Source organism: Strongylocentrotus purpuratus, unplaced genomic scaffold (genome assembly GCF_000002235.5).
Source record: "Strongylocentrotus purpuratus isolate Spur 01 unplaced genomic scaffold, Spur_5.0 spur5_scaffold_8, whole genome shotgun sequence".
NCBI lineage: Eukaryota > Metazoa > Echinodermata > Echinoidea > Camarodonta > Strongylocentrotidae > Strongylocentrotus > Strongylocentrotus purpuratus.
This window is the reverse complement of record NW_022145614.1, coordinates 1,019,590-1,036,930: the sequence shown is the minus strand read 5'-3', so window position 1 is coordinate 1,036,930 and position 17,341 is coordinate 1,019,590. Positions and strand designations below refer to the sequence as shown.

Here is a 17,341-nt window from a genome sequence, read left to right as displayed (position 1 = left end):
CACCACCACCACCACCATCAAATCATCACCACCACCACCACCACCACCAAATCACCACCGTTTTCATCTATGTCACCATAGCGAGATGTTTAATCATCATCACCCTATTATAACATTCTTATTCATCATCATTCATATTGCCAACGTTATCTTTGTTAATGCTAAATATTTTACTCATTGCGGATATAGATTCAAAAATAATATTGCTAGTGATATTCGTTTGTCTTGCAATGTATGGTCAACAAGGGATCTAAAAGATCACAACGTTTTGTCAGGTGATAAAATCTAATGTAAGAAAGCATGTTTTATCTTTGTTCTTCATATTTATGATTTTCATTAATAATGCCCACTAACCCTCATCTTCACCACTGCTACCAACATTACCACTAATATCACCATCATCTCAATCACCATCATCACCCTCTACAGTGCGTCCCGAAAAAAACTATACACTTTTGAAATGGCTGCCGAATAAAAAAATATATAATTCTGGGGGACTATTTTTATATGTATAGCAAGCCTATAAACTCAGCTTTCATATGACACCAAAATGTTTGAAAATAATTCATGCTTGGGTGAGCACTGCTCACTTTTGTAAAGGGTATGAAAATTAGGTTGCGCAGGAATTAGCCTTCCAATTTGTGAGAGGTAAATCCTTTGGAGCTTACGGAATTGAGAATGATATGACCAATTTATGATCAATTGTGATGAGTTTGGGTTTGCTGAGTGAAATTTGTAGTTTATGGGATTAACATTTTATGCATGAGTGAACAGGAATTGCATTTGTTATTACCGTATAGCAATGTAACTTTCCATGGTAGACTCAGTGGAGTTTTCATGGGAGTCAGGACGGGGTGATGGTACATGGTGCAGGGGAGGTGAAATGTAGGGTAGGACTTTGTTTGGTAGATGGGATTAGGGTCAAGAGGACATGTATGCCCCTCCCCCTCTCTCTCTCTCTCTCTCTCTCTCTCTGCCTGGGTGTGCTTGTGCATATCTTGACAATCCATTACATTCAGCTATCAATCACTTAATGAACAATGAACGGTATCAGTCAATCAGTCAATCAATTAATCAATCAAGCATTCAATCACCATTCAGTATTTCAATCAATTTAATCATTCAATCATAATTAATCAATAACTCAGTCAATCACTCAATCTATCAACCAACCAACCAGTCATTTTAGCACTTGAGTTTCTGTAATGGTAAATGGGTAACCTTAAGAATAAGTAGCCAACATCTGTGATATTCCTCTTTTCAACGAACCGTATTTGAATAATCAATTTACAATAATTTTACATAATCCCCATCTGGTTATTAAGTAAATCAATGAGATGTTCAACTAATCTTACAATAACTGAAATGTGGGGTGAATGTTTTTATTCAAAGTCAAAGATGTAAAAAATAACAGTTTGTAAGATGGAAATTACAACATGTACCATCACCCCATCCTGACTCCCATAAACACACCACTGAGTCTAACAGGGAAAGTTAGAATCCTACAATAAAAAATAAAATTCCTGTTCACTCATGCATAAAATTTTGGTTTTATAAACGATGTAATTCACTCAGCAAATCATGAATGTATCCTATCACCCTCGATTTTGTAAGCACCAAAGGATTTACCTCTCACAAATTGGAAGGCTAATTCCTGCGCAATCTAATTTTCATACCCTTTACAAAAGTGAGCAGTGCTCACCCAAGCATGAATTATTTTCAAACTTTTTGGTATCATATGAAAGCTGAGTTTGTGAGCTTTCCATACATATAAAAATTGTCCCCCAGAATCATATATTTGTTTATTCGGCGGCCATATCAAAAGTGTATAGTTTTTTTTGGGACGCACTGTATTATCATCATCACGTTACCATAACCATGATACTATAACCATCATCATCATTGTCATCCGCATCATCATCCTCACCATATCAATACCACCACCATCATCATCAGTATGATCAGCATCATTGTTAAAACATAAAGAATACATCTCGGCACAACTGAAAGTCATTTTTTCATGTAAACACATGGCTGGCAGATTTTAATTTTTTTTTCGTTAGACATAATTCTTAGCAAGCGGTTATAATATCAATACAGATACATGCAGTAAACCCCCATACAAAAACGAGTGGGTAGATGATGCAGCTTTATCAACATGGTCTTTCTTTGTTCTAATATCACATGACAATGCAGTGCTAATAGTTACCTGTATATCCAGTAGTATTACATGTATTTACAAGCTAAACCTCTTTCAAGACCTTAGACTTCTCATTTTCTCTCTCTCTCTCACTCACTCACTCTCCCTCCCTCTCTCATACAGACAAAAAACATTTGTAATAGTCTACCCAGATAATCCTTCATTAGAACGCTGGTACTACTAAACACAGAACCATTACAATTGTCTGCTGGTACAACTTTTAATTTTCAAAAACACAAGACATATTGAAGCTTACAAGATGGTTACATGAAAGGAATGGGAAGGGAAGGGGTGGGGGTTCTGCATTCTCAAAGTTTTGGCAATTAGCTCTGTTTTTCAGATCCTCTTTCTAGAATTTGTAAATAATCTTGCAAAAATAAAGGCATTTGGTCGCCAAGTCTCTATGTTTAGCTACTGAAAAGTTGGATAGCAAATTAGTCTCCGAATAGAGGCAGCAGAAGAAATAAGGTGTTTGCTTGGGAGATCTGTTACCCCAAATCACATCCTATAACTCTCCTACCAACGCTGGCTTTCTACATATATCCTTTTGATGTCCAATTAGTTAGAGTACTTTAGGAATATTATATGAGGTATCACATTATCATGACTATCCATAGTTTGATATCCTTCTACAACAATCAAAGCAAGAAATAATATATGGAAACCAAAATGAGAGAAAAAAAAGCCTCGTTTCTTTCTATCTACAAAACATATGAACTATACAAAACTGCTTTGTAAGCATACTAACTGGGGCATTAAATGCCTAGTGCTTTACTCTCTACAATACAAAAAATAGTCAGGAATACAAACATAATAATCAGTTAGTAGTACGTATAAATGCGACAACAAAAATCCAATATAATAGCATTTTAAAAAAAGGTGCTGCGTAAAACACAGAGGTGATAGTCAAAACTTGTGCATGTCTGTCTAACATGTCTATGTCTTATTTACTTTTATTTCTATTTTGGCCCATTTTTGCATTTAACAACATGATAAGCAAGTCAATTAAAAAACACATTTAAGCACCGTTATACAAGGTAAATTCAAATGATGTAAATATATATGATATGTAAATACACGCAGCAACTAGGGAAAAGTATCTTCATACAATGAATGATAAATACAATGACTAACATACATGTAGTACAAAAATCTACAATTTACACACAAAAATAATCTGTGTAATACTTCATTTCATCTCCTATGCATTATATATCATGCGTTTACACCGATCAGCTAAAATCTAAATAATTCCTTGCATCAACATCTCTATATAATATCAACAAATTTTGTGACATGAATTTGTCCATTTCAGTATATTTCAAAGTTATTTATTTCCGCACATGGAAACCCACACTTCAAAATGGGTTCTAAAACAGCAGAGTCTTCACCGAGTTCACTCAAAGAAATATCAAGTCACATTTTTACCTTAATAAAAAACCAACTAATCAGTATCACTTTAAAGAGCTCCATCTAAGTAAGACCCACGTCTTAAGCAGTTTGGTTTAATATATCTCTGAAATCATGATGCAAACTTGAAGCTCTTATATCCTTTTTACTTTAAATTGTCAGCCTCTAGCTTCAGTGATTCACAAACCATTGAGATAAATCATCTTTAACATAAATGTCACAGTGGTCCAAAAATCACAAATTACCAAGATTGAGTTTTATGAAATAGGACTTTCTCTCATCCGTTCTAATACCATTTCTGGTGACATTAATCAAAATCACATGACCATATGTCAAAGGTCGCAATCACCCCTATATCAAAGGCCAAATCTACCCATTGAAGCTTACTAATATGGAGGTCACAGATAATATAGACAGACTGAAGACAAGGTCACTTGCTGACATTACAGATATACAGAACACACACAGACTCTCTGAAAGGCTAGTCTTCTATCCACAACAAGTGTTTTTTTTTCTCAATATTATTTCACGATTAGACCACATCTAGAATATGCAGCAGCGGCACATGAACCTTCTAGAAGACTAGCATTAGCCTTAAACCAAGGTGAAAAAGCACACTACTATATAAAGTCATACATATATACGGTGCGTAGTAGATACTAAGGTATTTCATCTTGGTCTATCTTTATCTAAATGTATACAATCATTATACTGCCTACGTAAGCAAGGTGTACAACATATATTCATGGTGCATATCGGTTGGTTTTAGTCTTTATATTTACAGGTTTTGCCTAAAATCAGGCAGCATTTTATACACTTTTTTCTCAATATTCACAAGTATACAAGAGACAGTCATTCATAATGAGGTTTTCATTAAAACTTTGTAATAAATTTTTGTACACTAAACAGACTCTCCCATCACTCAAAGAGAAAAATTTGGCAATGTTATTTAGATAATGTAGAAATTGAAATGAACAAATAATAATCAATACCGAAATGCCCATGATGACAACCCAGTTTATTGTTCTATTAATTCACTGTCCAAGATTAGAGCACTGAATACCATTATACATTTGAGCTAAAATTCATTTTTTAATTCATTAAAGTGAAACTTTACCCACAACCCTAAAACCAAACATGCACAGGTCCCCACAGAACCGTTAATGTGTGTTTCTCACAATGTCTCACTAAATCAAATATTAATCGTATTAGTCATATAAGCTTCCAGTCAATTTGTTATAAAAGTAAATGAATGTTACAATTTCAATAATACAGTAGTTGGTCACAAAGAGGTATTCAAATTAAAAAGAGCAAAACTGATGTCCTTTAAGTAGAAGTATTTTAAACAGAAAAAAAATAAACTTACACATTGACTAAGGACAAAAAACGTTTCTCTTGAAAATATATGTATCTCTCAGCCTCACTAGACAAGGAAACAAAAAGATTTCATGGTGAATAATTTGGTCATTTCATAATCTTAACATTGAAAAAATTTCAATTGGAATACTGATATATATATAATTTCATCATCAATTTAAAAACAACCACAAACTCTATAACAACTACCCGCAGTACTAATTATATCCAAATTGAATGGCTGGTATCTCATCTACTTTACAACACATAAACATTCATTCAGCCATTGTTGTTCAAGCTTTATGGAATACCTCTTAAAACATTAGCAGTGATAAATCTTGGCATATTCTTCTTTCTTTCTTTCTCTCTCCACTAAGAGAATAAAGTCTTGGGCTCTTCATTTGGCATTCTCTTCATCACAAGCAACCCTACATATATTTTGGCATTTTTTAATCGCATTCCTACTGATATACTAGAGGTAGATGCTCTATGTAATAACAAGCCTTGGCTGGCAAGTCAATCTTTTCTATCCTAGATCATTAAACTAGTCCTTGCCTGCCATCTTTCAACCAGTTCACTATTTTTACAATACTTCTGAAACCTCTTTTCATTTTTGGCACACATAGTTTGACTTTTCATCTGTCCAATCCAAACAGATAGCACATACAATCTTCAGCAATGCAGATCAAGTCTTGTCTATATTCATCTGACAGACAAACAGGTAACCGAAGGCAAGCACCCTCAAATGTTTTTAAAAATACATCAATCAAAATAAAAAGGAAGATTATTGGTCATATTTCATCTGAGTTTTCATGTATTTTTGTTACATCTTAAAACTTTTCATGAATGAAAGAAAGTTTGAACAGTCTAACTCTTGGAGTGGGGGTGTGCATTGAGATGTTTTTGATGCCGTTTTTCTTTCTTTTCTAGCTTTCTAACGAGTTTGTGTTGATGTGTGGGGGTCTTGATATGCGTCTTGACGTCTTCAGCCGTGAAGAGCGCCTCGCGGGGACACAGTTGGCACAAGAATCGGTTGGACGGTAGCTTCTCAACGGTTTCCTCCACGTTGACCACTTTACCCATGTAGCACTTGGTGACCTGATGAGAGGTCACCAAGTCAACGTCTGTAAAGACACGTTCACATTTCTTACAAAGGTAACGATTTGTGGAGGAATTAGGCTGTAGAATATAATCCTTCTCTTTGTGTTTGTCACCATGTTTGGACTTGTGGTGGTGGTGATGGTGGTGATGATGTGAGGAGGATGACGATGTTGGTGTTGGCTGGGTTTGTTGCTGCTGCTGCTGTTGTTGCTGCTGTTGCTGCTGTTGTTGTTGTTGTTGTAGCTGCTTGAGTTGCTGCTGTTGCTCTTCAGGGGTTTTTCCCATCAGGCCATGTAACTGTGCTGCAGCGAGGGGGTTGGAAGCATAGGCCTGTTACAAAAATAATAGACATGCAAACAAACAGTCCAAAAGTGACACAACAAAACACAACAAACTAAAAAGGAAAGAAAATGGGACTAAATATCAAAGGAGGGGTCTGTAGAGGTAGTAAGTAAAGACTATCAAACTAGACAAGTAAATGCTTGGTCAACGTTACCATGGACACTGGAAAACTATCAGAAGAATTTAGAAATAGTCAACACTTCACTGCAAGAGGGATACCAAATGAAAATGACCAGTAAATATCTTTTAGGATAGGGTAGTCTTGAGACACGACATAAAAACAGTAAAGGTAGGACTAAAAACAGTTCAGATAAAAACTCAGTTCGTGCACTTCTTAACTAGATCCATGTGTTAAGAAAATATCACGCCAAATGACAAACAACTCTATTTAAACTAAACATGCAAAGAAATCAAAACAATCATGCACCATGCCAACATGGACACACAAAACTCAAATGAGTCAAAATATACATCAAAGTACTTTGTCTTCGTTTCTTCACACCCTTTTAAGTTCAGTTAAAAGTTTTCCATTCGTACTTTCAGTTATTCAATTGAAAAAGTAACCAAATTATTTTGTTGCCATCCGTACATTTTATTATAACAGGGATAAAGAACATACAGAGTGTGTGTGTTTGTGCTTGACTGATTTCTTGCTTTCTTTTATGTTTATACCCAAGAGTGTTAATTGCTCTGATCATTCAAGTTGGTTATTTTATGCAACAATTTTCTTCCCAAACACTTATTGTGAAACTGAGGTTTAACATCAACTTACCTGTAGTATATGAGGCGGGATGGCAGCTGTAGCAGCAGCGTGTTCCTGAGCATAAAGCATCTCCAGACCGACCGGGTAGACAGGATACATCATAGGTACCTGGGAATAGTAAGGAGACATTCCACCGTAGAGGTATGACATCAAGGCAGCATCATTAGGATTGACTCCCATCTGAGCTGCAGCTGCAGCAGCCGCGGCTGAGGTGGGTACATTGGCCTGGCTGGAGGAAGGTTGAGATTCTCCTGCTTCAGACTTGATAGAGGACTTGACAGAAGAAGGTCTCGAGTCTTTACCACTCTTACTGGATGATGATCCTGGAGCTGACTGTGAATGAGGAGGAGGGGCACCTGCTGAAGCTGCTACATGCTGGTAATGAGATGCTGGTAGCTGAGGATTCAACATCTGAGCTTGCATGGCCTGAAGAGCCTGCATCTGAGCAGCAGCTACAGGACTCAGGTTCAGAGAAGCAGCAACGGAAGCAGGGGAAGGACTACTCAATGGCTGGCTTGAAGATGAACTGGGTGCTGCTGACTGGCTACTCTTTCCTGGTTCAAGTTTGGGCAAGAAGAGATTGGATTCTTCAGTCTCATACTTCTCAAGTTCTTTACTAACATGAAGCTTTACATGTCTTACATGTGATTCAGTAAAGACGTGGTCACGTACCGACATTGAGCTGGAGTATTTCTTCTTACAGATTTTACATTCATGGCCATCTCCAGTTGCTCCTATCATTCCAAAATGCTTGGTGACGATACTTTTGCCCTTCTTGTCCTTTGCTCGACAATTCTGGAACCAAACTTGGACGACCCGCCTTGGAAGCCCTATTTCTTGCCCTAGGAGCTCACACTCATGGATGGTGGGAGTACGGTAGTCGTTATAACAGTGCTTCAAGATTTTCAACTGGAGTACGGACATCTGAGTTCTGTATCTTTTAAGCCCCCTTTCCAGGTCATCAGCATTGCTGTAAGAATCCTCACTGCGATCCATTGAGCCAGCTTCTGATATAGCGTCTTCCCCTGTGATACTGCTTGTGGGAGAGAGCAGATATGAGTCCTTCGGTAACTTGTCCAAGACTATGTCAGACTGTGCAAGAGCTCCATCGCTCTCACTACCTTTATGGCTAGATATCCGTGACTGCATCTCTCTCTCATTTCGCTCCTCCCAACTCTTCACTTCATTTCTTTCATCAAATCTCCTCTCCTCACTTCTGTCTCTTGAAACCCTTTGGCTATATTCCTCAAACCGGCTGCCACGATCTCCATCCTCTGAGTAGGTGAGCTGTCGACTGTCATCACTGTACAAGTAAGGATCACTGGCTCTGCTATCAATATGTCTGTCATCACTGCCAGCACTACTTCTACCAGCCTCCATCTCCAGCGCATGCAGTGTTTCTGGACTACATGCCTGAGCAATGATGTGGTCTACCTGGGCACTGTTCTGAATCTTGTCAAAATGACGCACCTTTATATGAGCCTCGAGGGCAGACTTCACTTTGAAGGCAGCTTTACAGAAGGGACATCTCATGGACGGTTGTAAGGCTGAAAGGCGAAAGAGACCTTTGCGTTCCCTGGCTCTGGTATTCTGGAACCAGACCTGAACAACTCGCTTCTTGAGACCGACTTCATCGGAGATGACATCAAGCATCTTACGGGTTGGATTGCTGTCTTCTTGGTATTTGGCATACAGGATGTCAAGTTGAGCTGGTGAGATGGTGGTACGCAACCTTTTGTCTTTCTTAGGATCCGATTCAGAACTACTTTGATCAGACGACTGTCCAGCAGCTTCATCACTTGTGTCTGAGTGCTTGGACTTTGTTGGTGAACCTGCTCCACTGTTGGTGTTTAAGTAGTTCATGTATTGCTCAGTGGTGAGACCATTGAAATCATAGGGCATGTACATCATGTTGTAAGGGACCTGCTGTGGCATGTAGCTATTCATGATCTGCATCCCCATCAAATGAACTTGCTGATGTTCTCTCCATTGTTCCAACTGTGGAAATGCCACCTTGCACTGCTCACACTTGTAATGATGTCCACTTTTAGATGGCTTCTCTCCCTCTCCTTGACTTGTCTTAGAAGATGACGATGAAGATGACGGGGACTTGTGTTCAGACTTAGTCCTGGTAGGTGTTGGTGGGGTTGGTTCAGGGGTGTGCTTTGGGGTGGTTGGTTCTGGTGATATCTTGGTAAATGGATCAGGACTCACAGCACTTAGATTAGGAGGAATAATTGTTGGACTGTGCTGAGAGCTCCCACTGCTTGTTGTACTCAGACTGCTGTATTTATAGCAATGTTGTTTCTGGTGCTTAATCAATTCATAGAATCTTTGAAACACCAACATGCACTTGTTGCATTGGTAATTCAAACCAGGTGTGCGTTTATATCTTCCACTCAAGCCATCTGGATCAGGATTACCTTCTGGTGCAGCCTGATTTTCAAACATCTTCCTTGCTTTTTGCCTTGCATTCTGGAACCATACCACAATAACTCTTGGACTGAGGTTCAGCATTCTAGATAGGTGGTCGAGGTCATCATCTTTAGGGTAGGCATTGCTTTCGAAAAACTCCTGTAGAACTTTAATCTGGTAGTCTGTAAACCTTGTCCTCCCTGATCGCCGCATGGATTTTGAATCACAAGAGCCAGCAGAGCTACCAGAATGATTGGTTGGGGAAATAACACACCGAGGGGCCATGGGGGAGATTGGAGAGGACAGTGGAGATGTCATGTCTGAAATGCTTGAGGTTGGAGTGTTAGGAGCTGAGGTTACAGTATGAGGTATAGCAGCATTTGGCATTGAGATTCTCAGGTGTTTATCAGTAAGCAAATCCTCATTATGCATCATCATCATCATATTCCTCTTTGAGTCTTCAGCCGCTTTATTGATACTTTCCTCATTCATATCCTTGACTTCCTCCATGACTGTATCATGGTGTAATTCTGGATGCTCCTCTGGAGCTGTATCTGGACTTTTATCTTTAAGCTCCTCTGCAGTAGTTTCCATCTCAGATGTTTCCAATTTGGGCAAAGATGGTTCTGGCATGACTGAAACAATAGGACTCATAGGCTTGGGTTCTTTCATAGCGGTGGCTGGAGGTAGTGTGGCCATAGCTTGTGCTGCTGCTGCTGCTGCTGCAGCGGCTGCAGCAGCACCAGGTGGTGGGGTCTGTGGAAGTGGAAGAGGAATCTCTTGCTTGTATGGTTTGACCATAGCCTGTTCTGCTAAAAATCTCATACTAGGGCTTGAAGAAGCTCTGAATGGATCCATTTCCAAATGTTCCTTCTCCATTTCTCTGGCAGTTCTTTTCTCTAACGATCCACCAGTCAGCACCTCGCTACTTTCCCTCTTCTTAGGTCTCTCAATGTCCAGCAGTGAAGTTGTTGGAGGGTTGTTGAAGTTATATGGTGAGTCTTTATTCCTTTGCCTCTCTTTGAACAGAGTGTTTCTGAACCAGTGCTTGATGACTTTATGTGGCAGACAAGACTTTTGAGACATCTCAGCAATCGCTTCTTCTGATGGAGAATTGTTAATGTCAAAGTATGCCCTCAGGATTTTTAGCTGATCATCAGTGATTCTTGTACGAGCTCGTTTGGGGGACTTCTGCTGTAGGTAGTTAGGATCCAAGTAGGGTGGTAATTGCTGCATACCTGCTGGGCTGAGATTAGGCTGCTGAGAAAGGTTATGCATGTGTTGGACACCAGGTACAGCAGAACCAGAAAATGGTTGAGTAGCAGTGGGTTGAGTCCCTGTACCATTTGAACTAGCAGGCTGCATGGCTTGCATCATGGCTAGTTGATATGGGCTAACAGGAAACACTTGAGGAGGTGGTGGTGGTGGTGGAGGCATAACCTCAGAGGCTGATTGATCTTGAGCCGTTAACATGTGATCACCTGAATTCATTACATGTCCATTCACAAGGGTTTCTTTTGGATCTTCTTTCTCTGATTTGATCTTTTGATCCAGCTTGGCAGGATATAGTTTTTCTTCTTGCTGCTGGCTAGTTTCCTCCTCAGTCCTTGACAGCTCATCATCCTCTTCATCGTCTTCGTCATTTAGTTCATCTTTAAACAACTGTGTGTACTTCTCAATCACATCATTTGGCAACAACTTTTTGTGAATCTCTTCCATATGAGCCTTATACACCCAGACACTAGAGAACTCCTTTTTGCATCCTTCGCAGAAGAACTTGTCCTCATATGCTATGCTTGATGGCAGTCCCATTGCAGATTCATTAAATTGCTGAACAAGATCAAAACCATAGCTTTCAAGCAACTTGCGCTGAATTGCTGACGTTCTGATCCTCCTAGCATTGGGTGCTTCAAGAGGCTTTGCAACAACACTTGTTGTGACAGTGGTAGTGGCTGGTGTGACTGAGGTACATGCTGTGGAAAGCTTCTCAGCAGTAGGGGTTGTTGCTGTACTGGTACTGGATGATGGGGCTTTTGGACAGGTCTGCTGATGCTGAGCAAGTGCTTCGTGACTTGGCAGCACTGAGCCACATAAAGCACATGAATACATACTGGGTGAGAGTGGTATCTGGGCAGGATACATCATGGCAGCGGAAGGAGAGAAGCTCTGCATCAGCATCATTGATAGAGCATCTTGAGAGAGCAATGCAGCCACATTTGGGTCAGTACTTTGACCAGGAACACCAGACAGCTGAGCAGCAATCTGTTGTTGTAACTGAGCTTGATGAAGTTGTTGCAGTTGTAATGCTTGCTGGAACTGAAACTGTTGATAGTAAGCATGTTGAGCCTGTAGATGGGCCTGCTGAGCTTGTAACAACTGTTGTTGCTGTTGATGCTGTGAAGGTACCTCAGTACTAGCTGCAGGAGACTTAGGAGGTTGTGGTTGGTGTGGTTTCTGTTGCTGATGTTTCTGCTTCTGCTGTTGTTGCTGTTGGACATGACTTGGTGATGATGTTGGGAGGATGGTTCCACCAACACCAAGAACCAATTGTTCTCCTTCATCCTTGTCTGTAGTACTACTGGAAGTCTCCTGTTTGGCAGCTCTGCTTTGATGCAACACAGATCTCATGTGAGTGTCAAGGGTTGACTGTTGACTGTAAGCTACCTTACATAGACTACATTTGAAGGGCTTGTTGTCTCCATGATCATTAGGAATCTCTGGCTCTATAGGCTCATTCAAACTCAGTTTCAACTTGTGGAGATGAGATACCGAGTTGTAGTGGACAAGAAGAATGCTCTTTTGAGTAAAAGATTCTCGACAGACATCACATTTGTATGGCCTATTAGGGTCCATGTACTTGTCCATGGAAAACGTTTGAGCTGCCCTATCTCCTTTGCGATGAAAAACGGTTTTGTTGTGGCTGCTCAGTTCACTTTGCTTGGAGAAGCCTACTCTACATCTCTGACACTTGTACTTCTTGAAAGGATCCATGAAGCTACCTTCTTCAGGTTTAGGTCCATCCATCTCCATATCGTCCATATCTCCATCCCAGTCTGTTCCATCTGTTCCATTACAGCCTGAGAATGGATCCTCAACTTTGAATAAATTTTGTTGGTCCATTTCTGGTGCTTGGTCATTTGGTCCATTGTGGAGCAGTCCAGCAATATCACCATTTGGCATGGAGGTGAGCATCTGCAAGACATCTGCTTGATTTAGATCTGGGTGGGTTGTCTCCAAGTGACTCTGTAGGTTTGACATAGAACGGAAGACTTTCTGACATACCACACACTTGAGGTTGACCTGTCCAGGGTTTGCCTCTGCACTGGACACCTCAGGCTTGATACCTGGAAGCTGATGTCGTTTAACATGAATTTCCTTGAAATGGACTTGCAAACCAGACGCAGTCTTGAAATACTGATTGCAGCCTTTCTTCCAACACAAGAAACCTGGGCCATTGGGTGTGTCCTGTTCTTTCAAAGGACAGAATTCACTTTGATGACTGTAGAGTAGGTCAATATTGGAGAAATTCTTATGGCAATTTTGGCACCTATAAAGGTCTACTCCATCAGCTTCACCAACTGTTGATGAAGATTGATGAGAAGATGGACGAGGAGAGGCTCTGACTTCAGCTGATTCTGCCCCTTGAGAAGATGGTGGCCTTGATTCTGTTTTTGATGCAGCTTCACTTGGTTGAGTTGCAGTAGCAACAGCATTGGCAGGTGGAGCTCCATGGAATGTTGGCACATTTTCTGATGTCTCCACTGACATGACCAGCCGTTGGATGCAGTCTCTGGATACGCTGTGGGAGTCCATGAGATGAACTTCCAAGTTGATACGGTTGGTGCAGATCTCTTGGCAGAGTGGACAGCGAAGAACAGAGGCAGGTTTCAAACTATGCTGGGATATCACATGGGCAGTGATTCGTTGTTGGTCCACACAGCTGTATTTACAATACGGACAGGAGAATATTTGTGTAGTGGTGTGACCCCTGATATCAGCTTTTCCACTTGCACTGGAGGGAGTTCCTGGTTTGCTCAAGTTTTCTGGTTGCTCACTGCTGTTAAGAATACTGGAATTGCTAGGTTGGTCCTCGGGCATAGACTCTGCAGATGGTGGTCTTTCTTTTTTAGAGAGATCTAAAGCCCCATCTCCTGATGGTTGTGTTCCTTCAGCTTCTGTGTTCTGGTCATCTTGCTTGGCTAGCTTAGCTTCATTCTTGAGATGCTGTACTGATTGGATGTGCTGCATCAAGTTGAACTTGGTCCGGGTATAAAAGCTGCATAGAGGACAGTGGAAGCGACGCGTCTCAAAGTTCATGGTAATGTTGATGCTCTGCATGTGTCTGAAGAGCTTGAGACTGGTCTCGTGTCGATAGTTGTTAGGGTGGGAATGAGCACGTAGTTTGTCTATGCTGTGAGTGTAGAAGTCACAAGCATTGCATCTCACTTGGACTGGGTTACCAACATTCATGTACTTGAGTCTCCATTCATTCTGCTTGCCTCCTTCTCTAATGTGGTTGAACAGCTGGAGTTTCTGCTGATGCTTGTCTGTTTTGAGATGAAGCTGGAAGTTGGCCTTGACTTGGGTGGAATAGTTACACAGCATACACTGCTGCATATCACCAATGATAGCTCTCCATAGAGCCATGTTGGGTTCACTACGATCTCTGTGCACATGGATATGCAAATCATCCTGGCTCTCTGTGTTGAAGTTGTTACAGATAGAGCACTGGTAGAGAGTAAGAGGCTCATTCTTGGCTGGATCATCTGGTGTGTTTGGATGAGGAGCAGCAGCAGCAGCTTCCTGGACATTCATACCCATAGCCATGTTGTTCATCCATGAACTATAAGCTACTGGATCATACTGATACTGAGCCATGAATGATTGCATATCCATCATACTTGGTTCCTGACCATGCATCACAGGCAGCATGGAATTCTGTCCAAGCATCATGTACATGGATTCCTCAGTAGGCATCCCACCACCACCAACGTTGTTCTGCATCTCTCGTTGCATCTGAGACACGTTCTGCTGGATGGCCATCATGTTGTGAATATGCTTCTCACTGGTCATGTGGATGCGAAGATTCCTTGCAACGTTTGTCTCATAGTCGCATACATCACACCTCCATGTCTGCTTATGCTTGGGTTTGGCAGCCTGGGCTAGATCATTCATCTTATGATGCATGAAGATGTGATCACTACCATTCTGTAACTCCTGCATGTTGTTCAGATGCTTGTCAGACTGCATATGGATGCTCAGATTACCCTTGGTTGTTGTGGAATAATTACATATTTCACAACGGTAGGGTTTGTAGCCACAGGTGTAGGATTCTCCCCTGGACAGCCTGGGATGGGGTTGGCTAGACTCACAGTATACACACTTGGATTCACTCTCTGGGTGTTTCTCCTTCATGTGAGCCTCTAACGTCTGCTGGTATTTGTAGTGCCAATTACACTTGGGACATTTCAGAGTCTTGCATGAATTCCGCGAGTGCATCATGGTCATGTGGCCTCCGAGAGAACGTGATGAACCGAGCACCATATCACATTTAGGACACTCCACACAGCCAGTGACGGATGGATCATGATTGTGAGGGATATCATCTTCATCTTCCATGCTTGAGGAAGCCTGTTCACCTTCACCGTAGGCCTCCTTGATGTTGTTGTTGTTGGATGGAGATCCTGATGTGTTTTCCATGTGTTCAGCCTCTTTATATTGGACATGGTTGGGTGATTTCTTAGATGGATCCACTTCATCGGTAGCAGACATTCTACGATCATTCAGCTCTTGTCGCAGGTTTGCCTTGGCAGCATCTATTTCAGTAGAGTGGGAGTCTGTGGAGTATGGACGATGAGACACCTGAGAGCCCTCTGCACCTTTGGATGTTTCATCGGTGTCCTGCCTTTCTTCATTCACAGCAGTACTGTTCTGGAGCAATCCTGCTGCATATTGCATATCAGTAGTTAAACTGGTGGTGTCCAAGCGTGTGCAGGCATCCTCTGAGGTAGTTGAGATGGTAGTGGTGGTGTTTGGTGTAGTACTGATGGCGACTGAGACAGGATACATGTAGCTTACATTGGAATTGGCACTTGAGTACACAGACTGCCCAAGACCACCGGGAGGTTGGAGTCTCAGGTTGGCTATACTGTGGGCTGCTTGTTGTTGCTGCTGCTGTTTGACCTTAGGTTCCAGGAAAGATAGGAGTGGCTCTTTCTCTTTTCCCAAACCTTGAATGATGGCTGACTGATCTTTGTTAGCCATGATCTGTTTCTCTTTCTCATTCAAAGTCATTTTGTGTTCATGAGTTGCATGCGTCATAAATGATTTGGCAAAACCGAATGAGAGTTTACAAAGGAAACACATAAGGATTGGCTTTCCAGCAGATGCACCTCCAAAGCTATGCTTGTTCTCTTTCTCAGAATCGATGTTGTCTTCACTTTCAGCCTTATTTCTGACATCATAAACCTTGAAGCTGTGTACAATAGGTGTTCCATACGGACCTGACATCCCTGGACCATAGCTAGATACACTACCCATGGTCATGTATCCTGGTATGTGTAAAGCGTTCACAATGCCTGGCAGTACGCTCATATTACCATGCTCATTAAACATATTACTCATATCAGTCTGAGTACTCTCAACTGTAGCAAGGGAGTTTCCCTCCTTCTCTGATCGCTCATTGCTATCAACGAGGTACGCTGAGCCATCAAGCTGGTAGACAATCTCTCCTTGAAAGTTCTCTGCATCACTGAGTTCACTTTCATTACCGCTCACAGACAAGAGTCTGTCATCATCTTCAGCCAAGCTAGTCTCACAGGTTGTCATGATGCAGCTATGTTCCATATATGTCTGCAGATCAGTGAACTTATTGGAGCACTTGCTACAGGTGACTTCTCGGACGGTTCCTGATGATTCCTCTGCATCCCCTTCCTCCCCTTCCTCGCCTTCCTCACCTTCCTCATTGCTTATTTCATTGAAACCAAGGGAATCCTCTGCTCCCATGTCCATTGTCATCTCATCCTCTTTGTTGTCCTGTAGATAGTTCTTCACCTCACTTTCATTTGTGTTTTCAGCAATGCAATTCTCTTGGACTGCATCATCATTCTGTGGCTCTTCGGTAGATCTAGAATCTGCTTCATCATTGACTAGGTCTGGTCCAGGATCTGATGTGGGTGGTCCAGGATCTGATATGGGTGGTCCATCTATACCAGAGGATGTATTCTCTGTAGGTGGGGTTGATTCAACTTCAGCCATGATGATAGATGATTACTCATGGATGAAACCAAGGATATCATCAATGTCTGGAAGAATGAGCTCCATCACAAGGGTCCATCTAATGCAAAGACAGAGAAAAGAAAAAAAGAAAAGAAAAATCATAAGCACATATTCATTCAGGCTTCACGTAGGTTAGAATAGGATCTGCAGTTGGTTGGTTGATTGGTGGTTGGTTAATAGATATCAAGAGAGAAATCATCAATATTTTGCAACACCGTTTTTTGTACTCAACTGTAAATATGACAATCTTAGTCTTCAGACATATGTCATGTTTTTCTTTACAATAAAACCGAACCTCAAGTCAATCACATTTAATAAATCTGAAATGTTTGAATTGTACAAAAATTGCACAGCATCTGAAACAGATGCTTCTTATAAAATGACAATTAAAAAGCTAACAAAATCATGTTGATATTCTTAATCAGCAAATATCTTAAATTTTTTTTTTCCCTGCCACAATCTAGCGCTATACATGT

General features: G+C 41.0%; 1 protein-coding gene across 2 annotated transcripts; it reads right to left on the bottom strand.

The window, feature by feature from the left end:
* Nucleotides 1–2,010: 2,010 nt before the first annotated feature.
* Nucleotides 2,011–16,952, bottom strand: LOC115917893 (zinc finger homeobox protein 4-like). 2 transcript variants are annotated; one of them, XM_030975928.1, is made up of 2 exons: nucleotides 7,182–16,952; nucleotides 2,011–6,397 (listed from the first exon to the last, which is right to left on the bottom strand). In XM_030975928.1, exons 1-2 carry the CDS (start codon nucleotides 16,842–16,844, stop codon nucleotides 5,834–5,836), a joined length of 10,227 nt encoding a protein of 3,408 aa, XP_030831788.1. In that variant the 5' UTR covers nucleotides 16,845–16,952; the 3' UTR covers nucleotides 2,011–5,833. The 2 variants fall into 2 exon arrangements, with proteins under 2 accessions (XP_030831788.1, XP_030831789.1); XM_030975929.1 differs by having other exon boundaries at nucleotides 6,263–6,369.
* Between the last annotated feature and the right edge of the window lie 389 nt (nucleotides 16,953–17,341).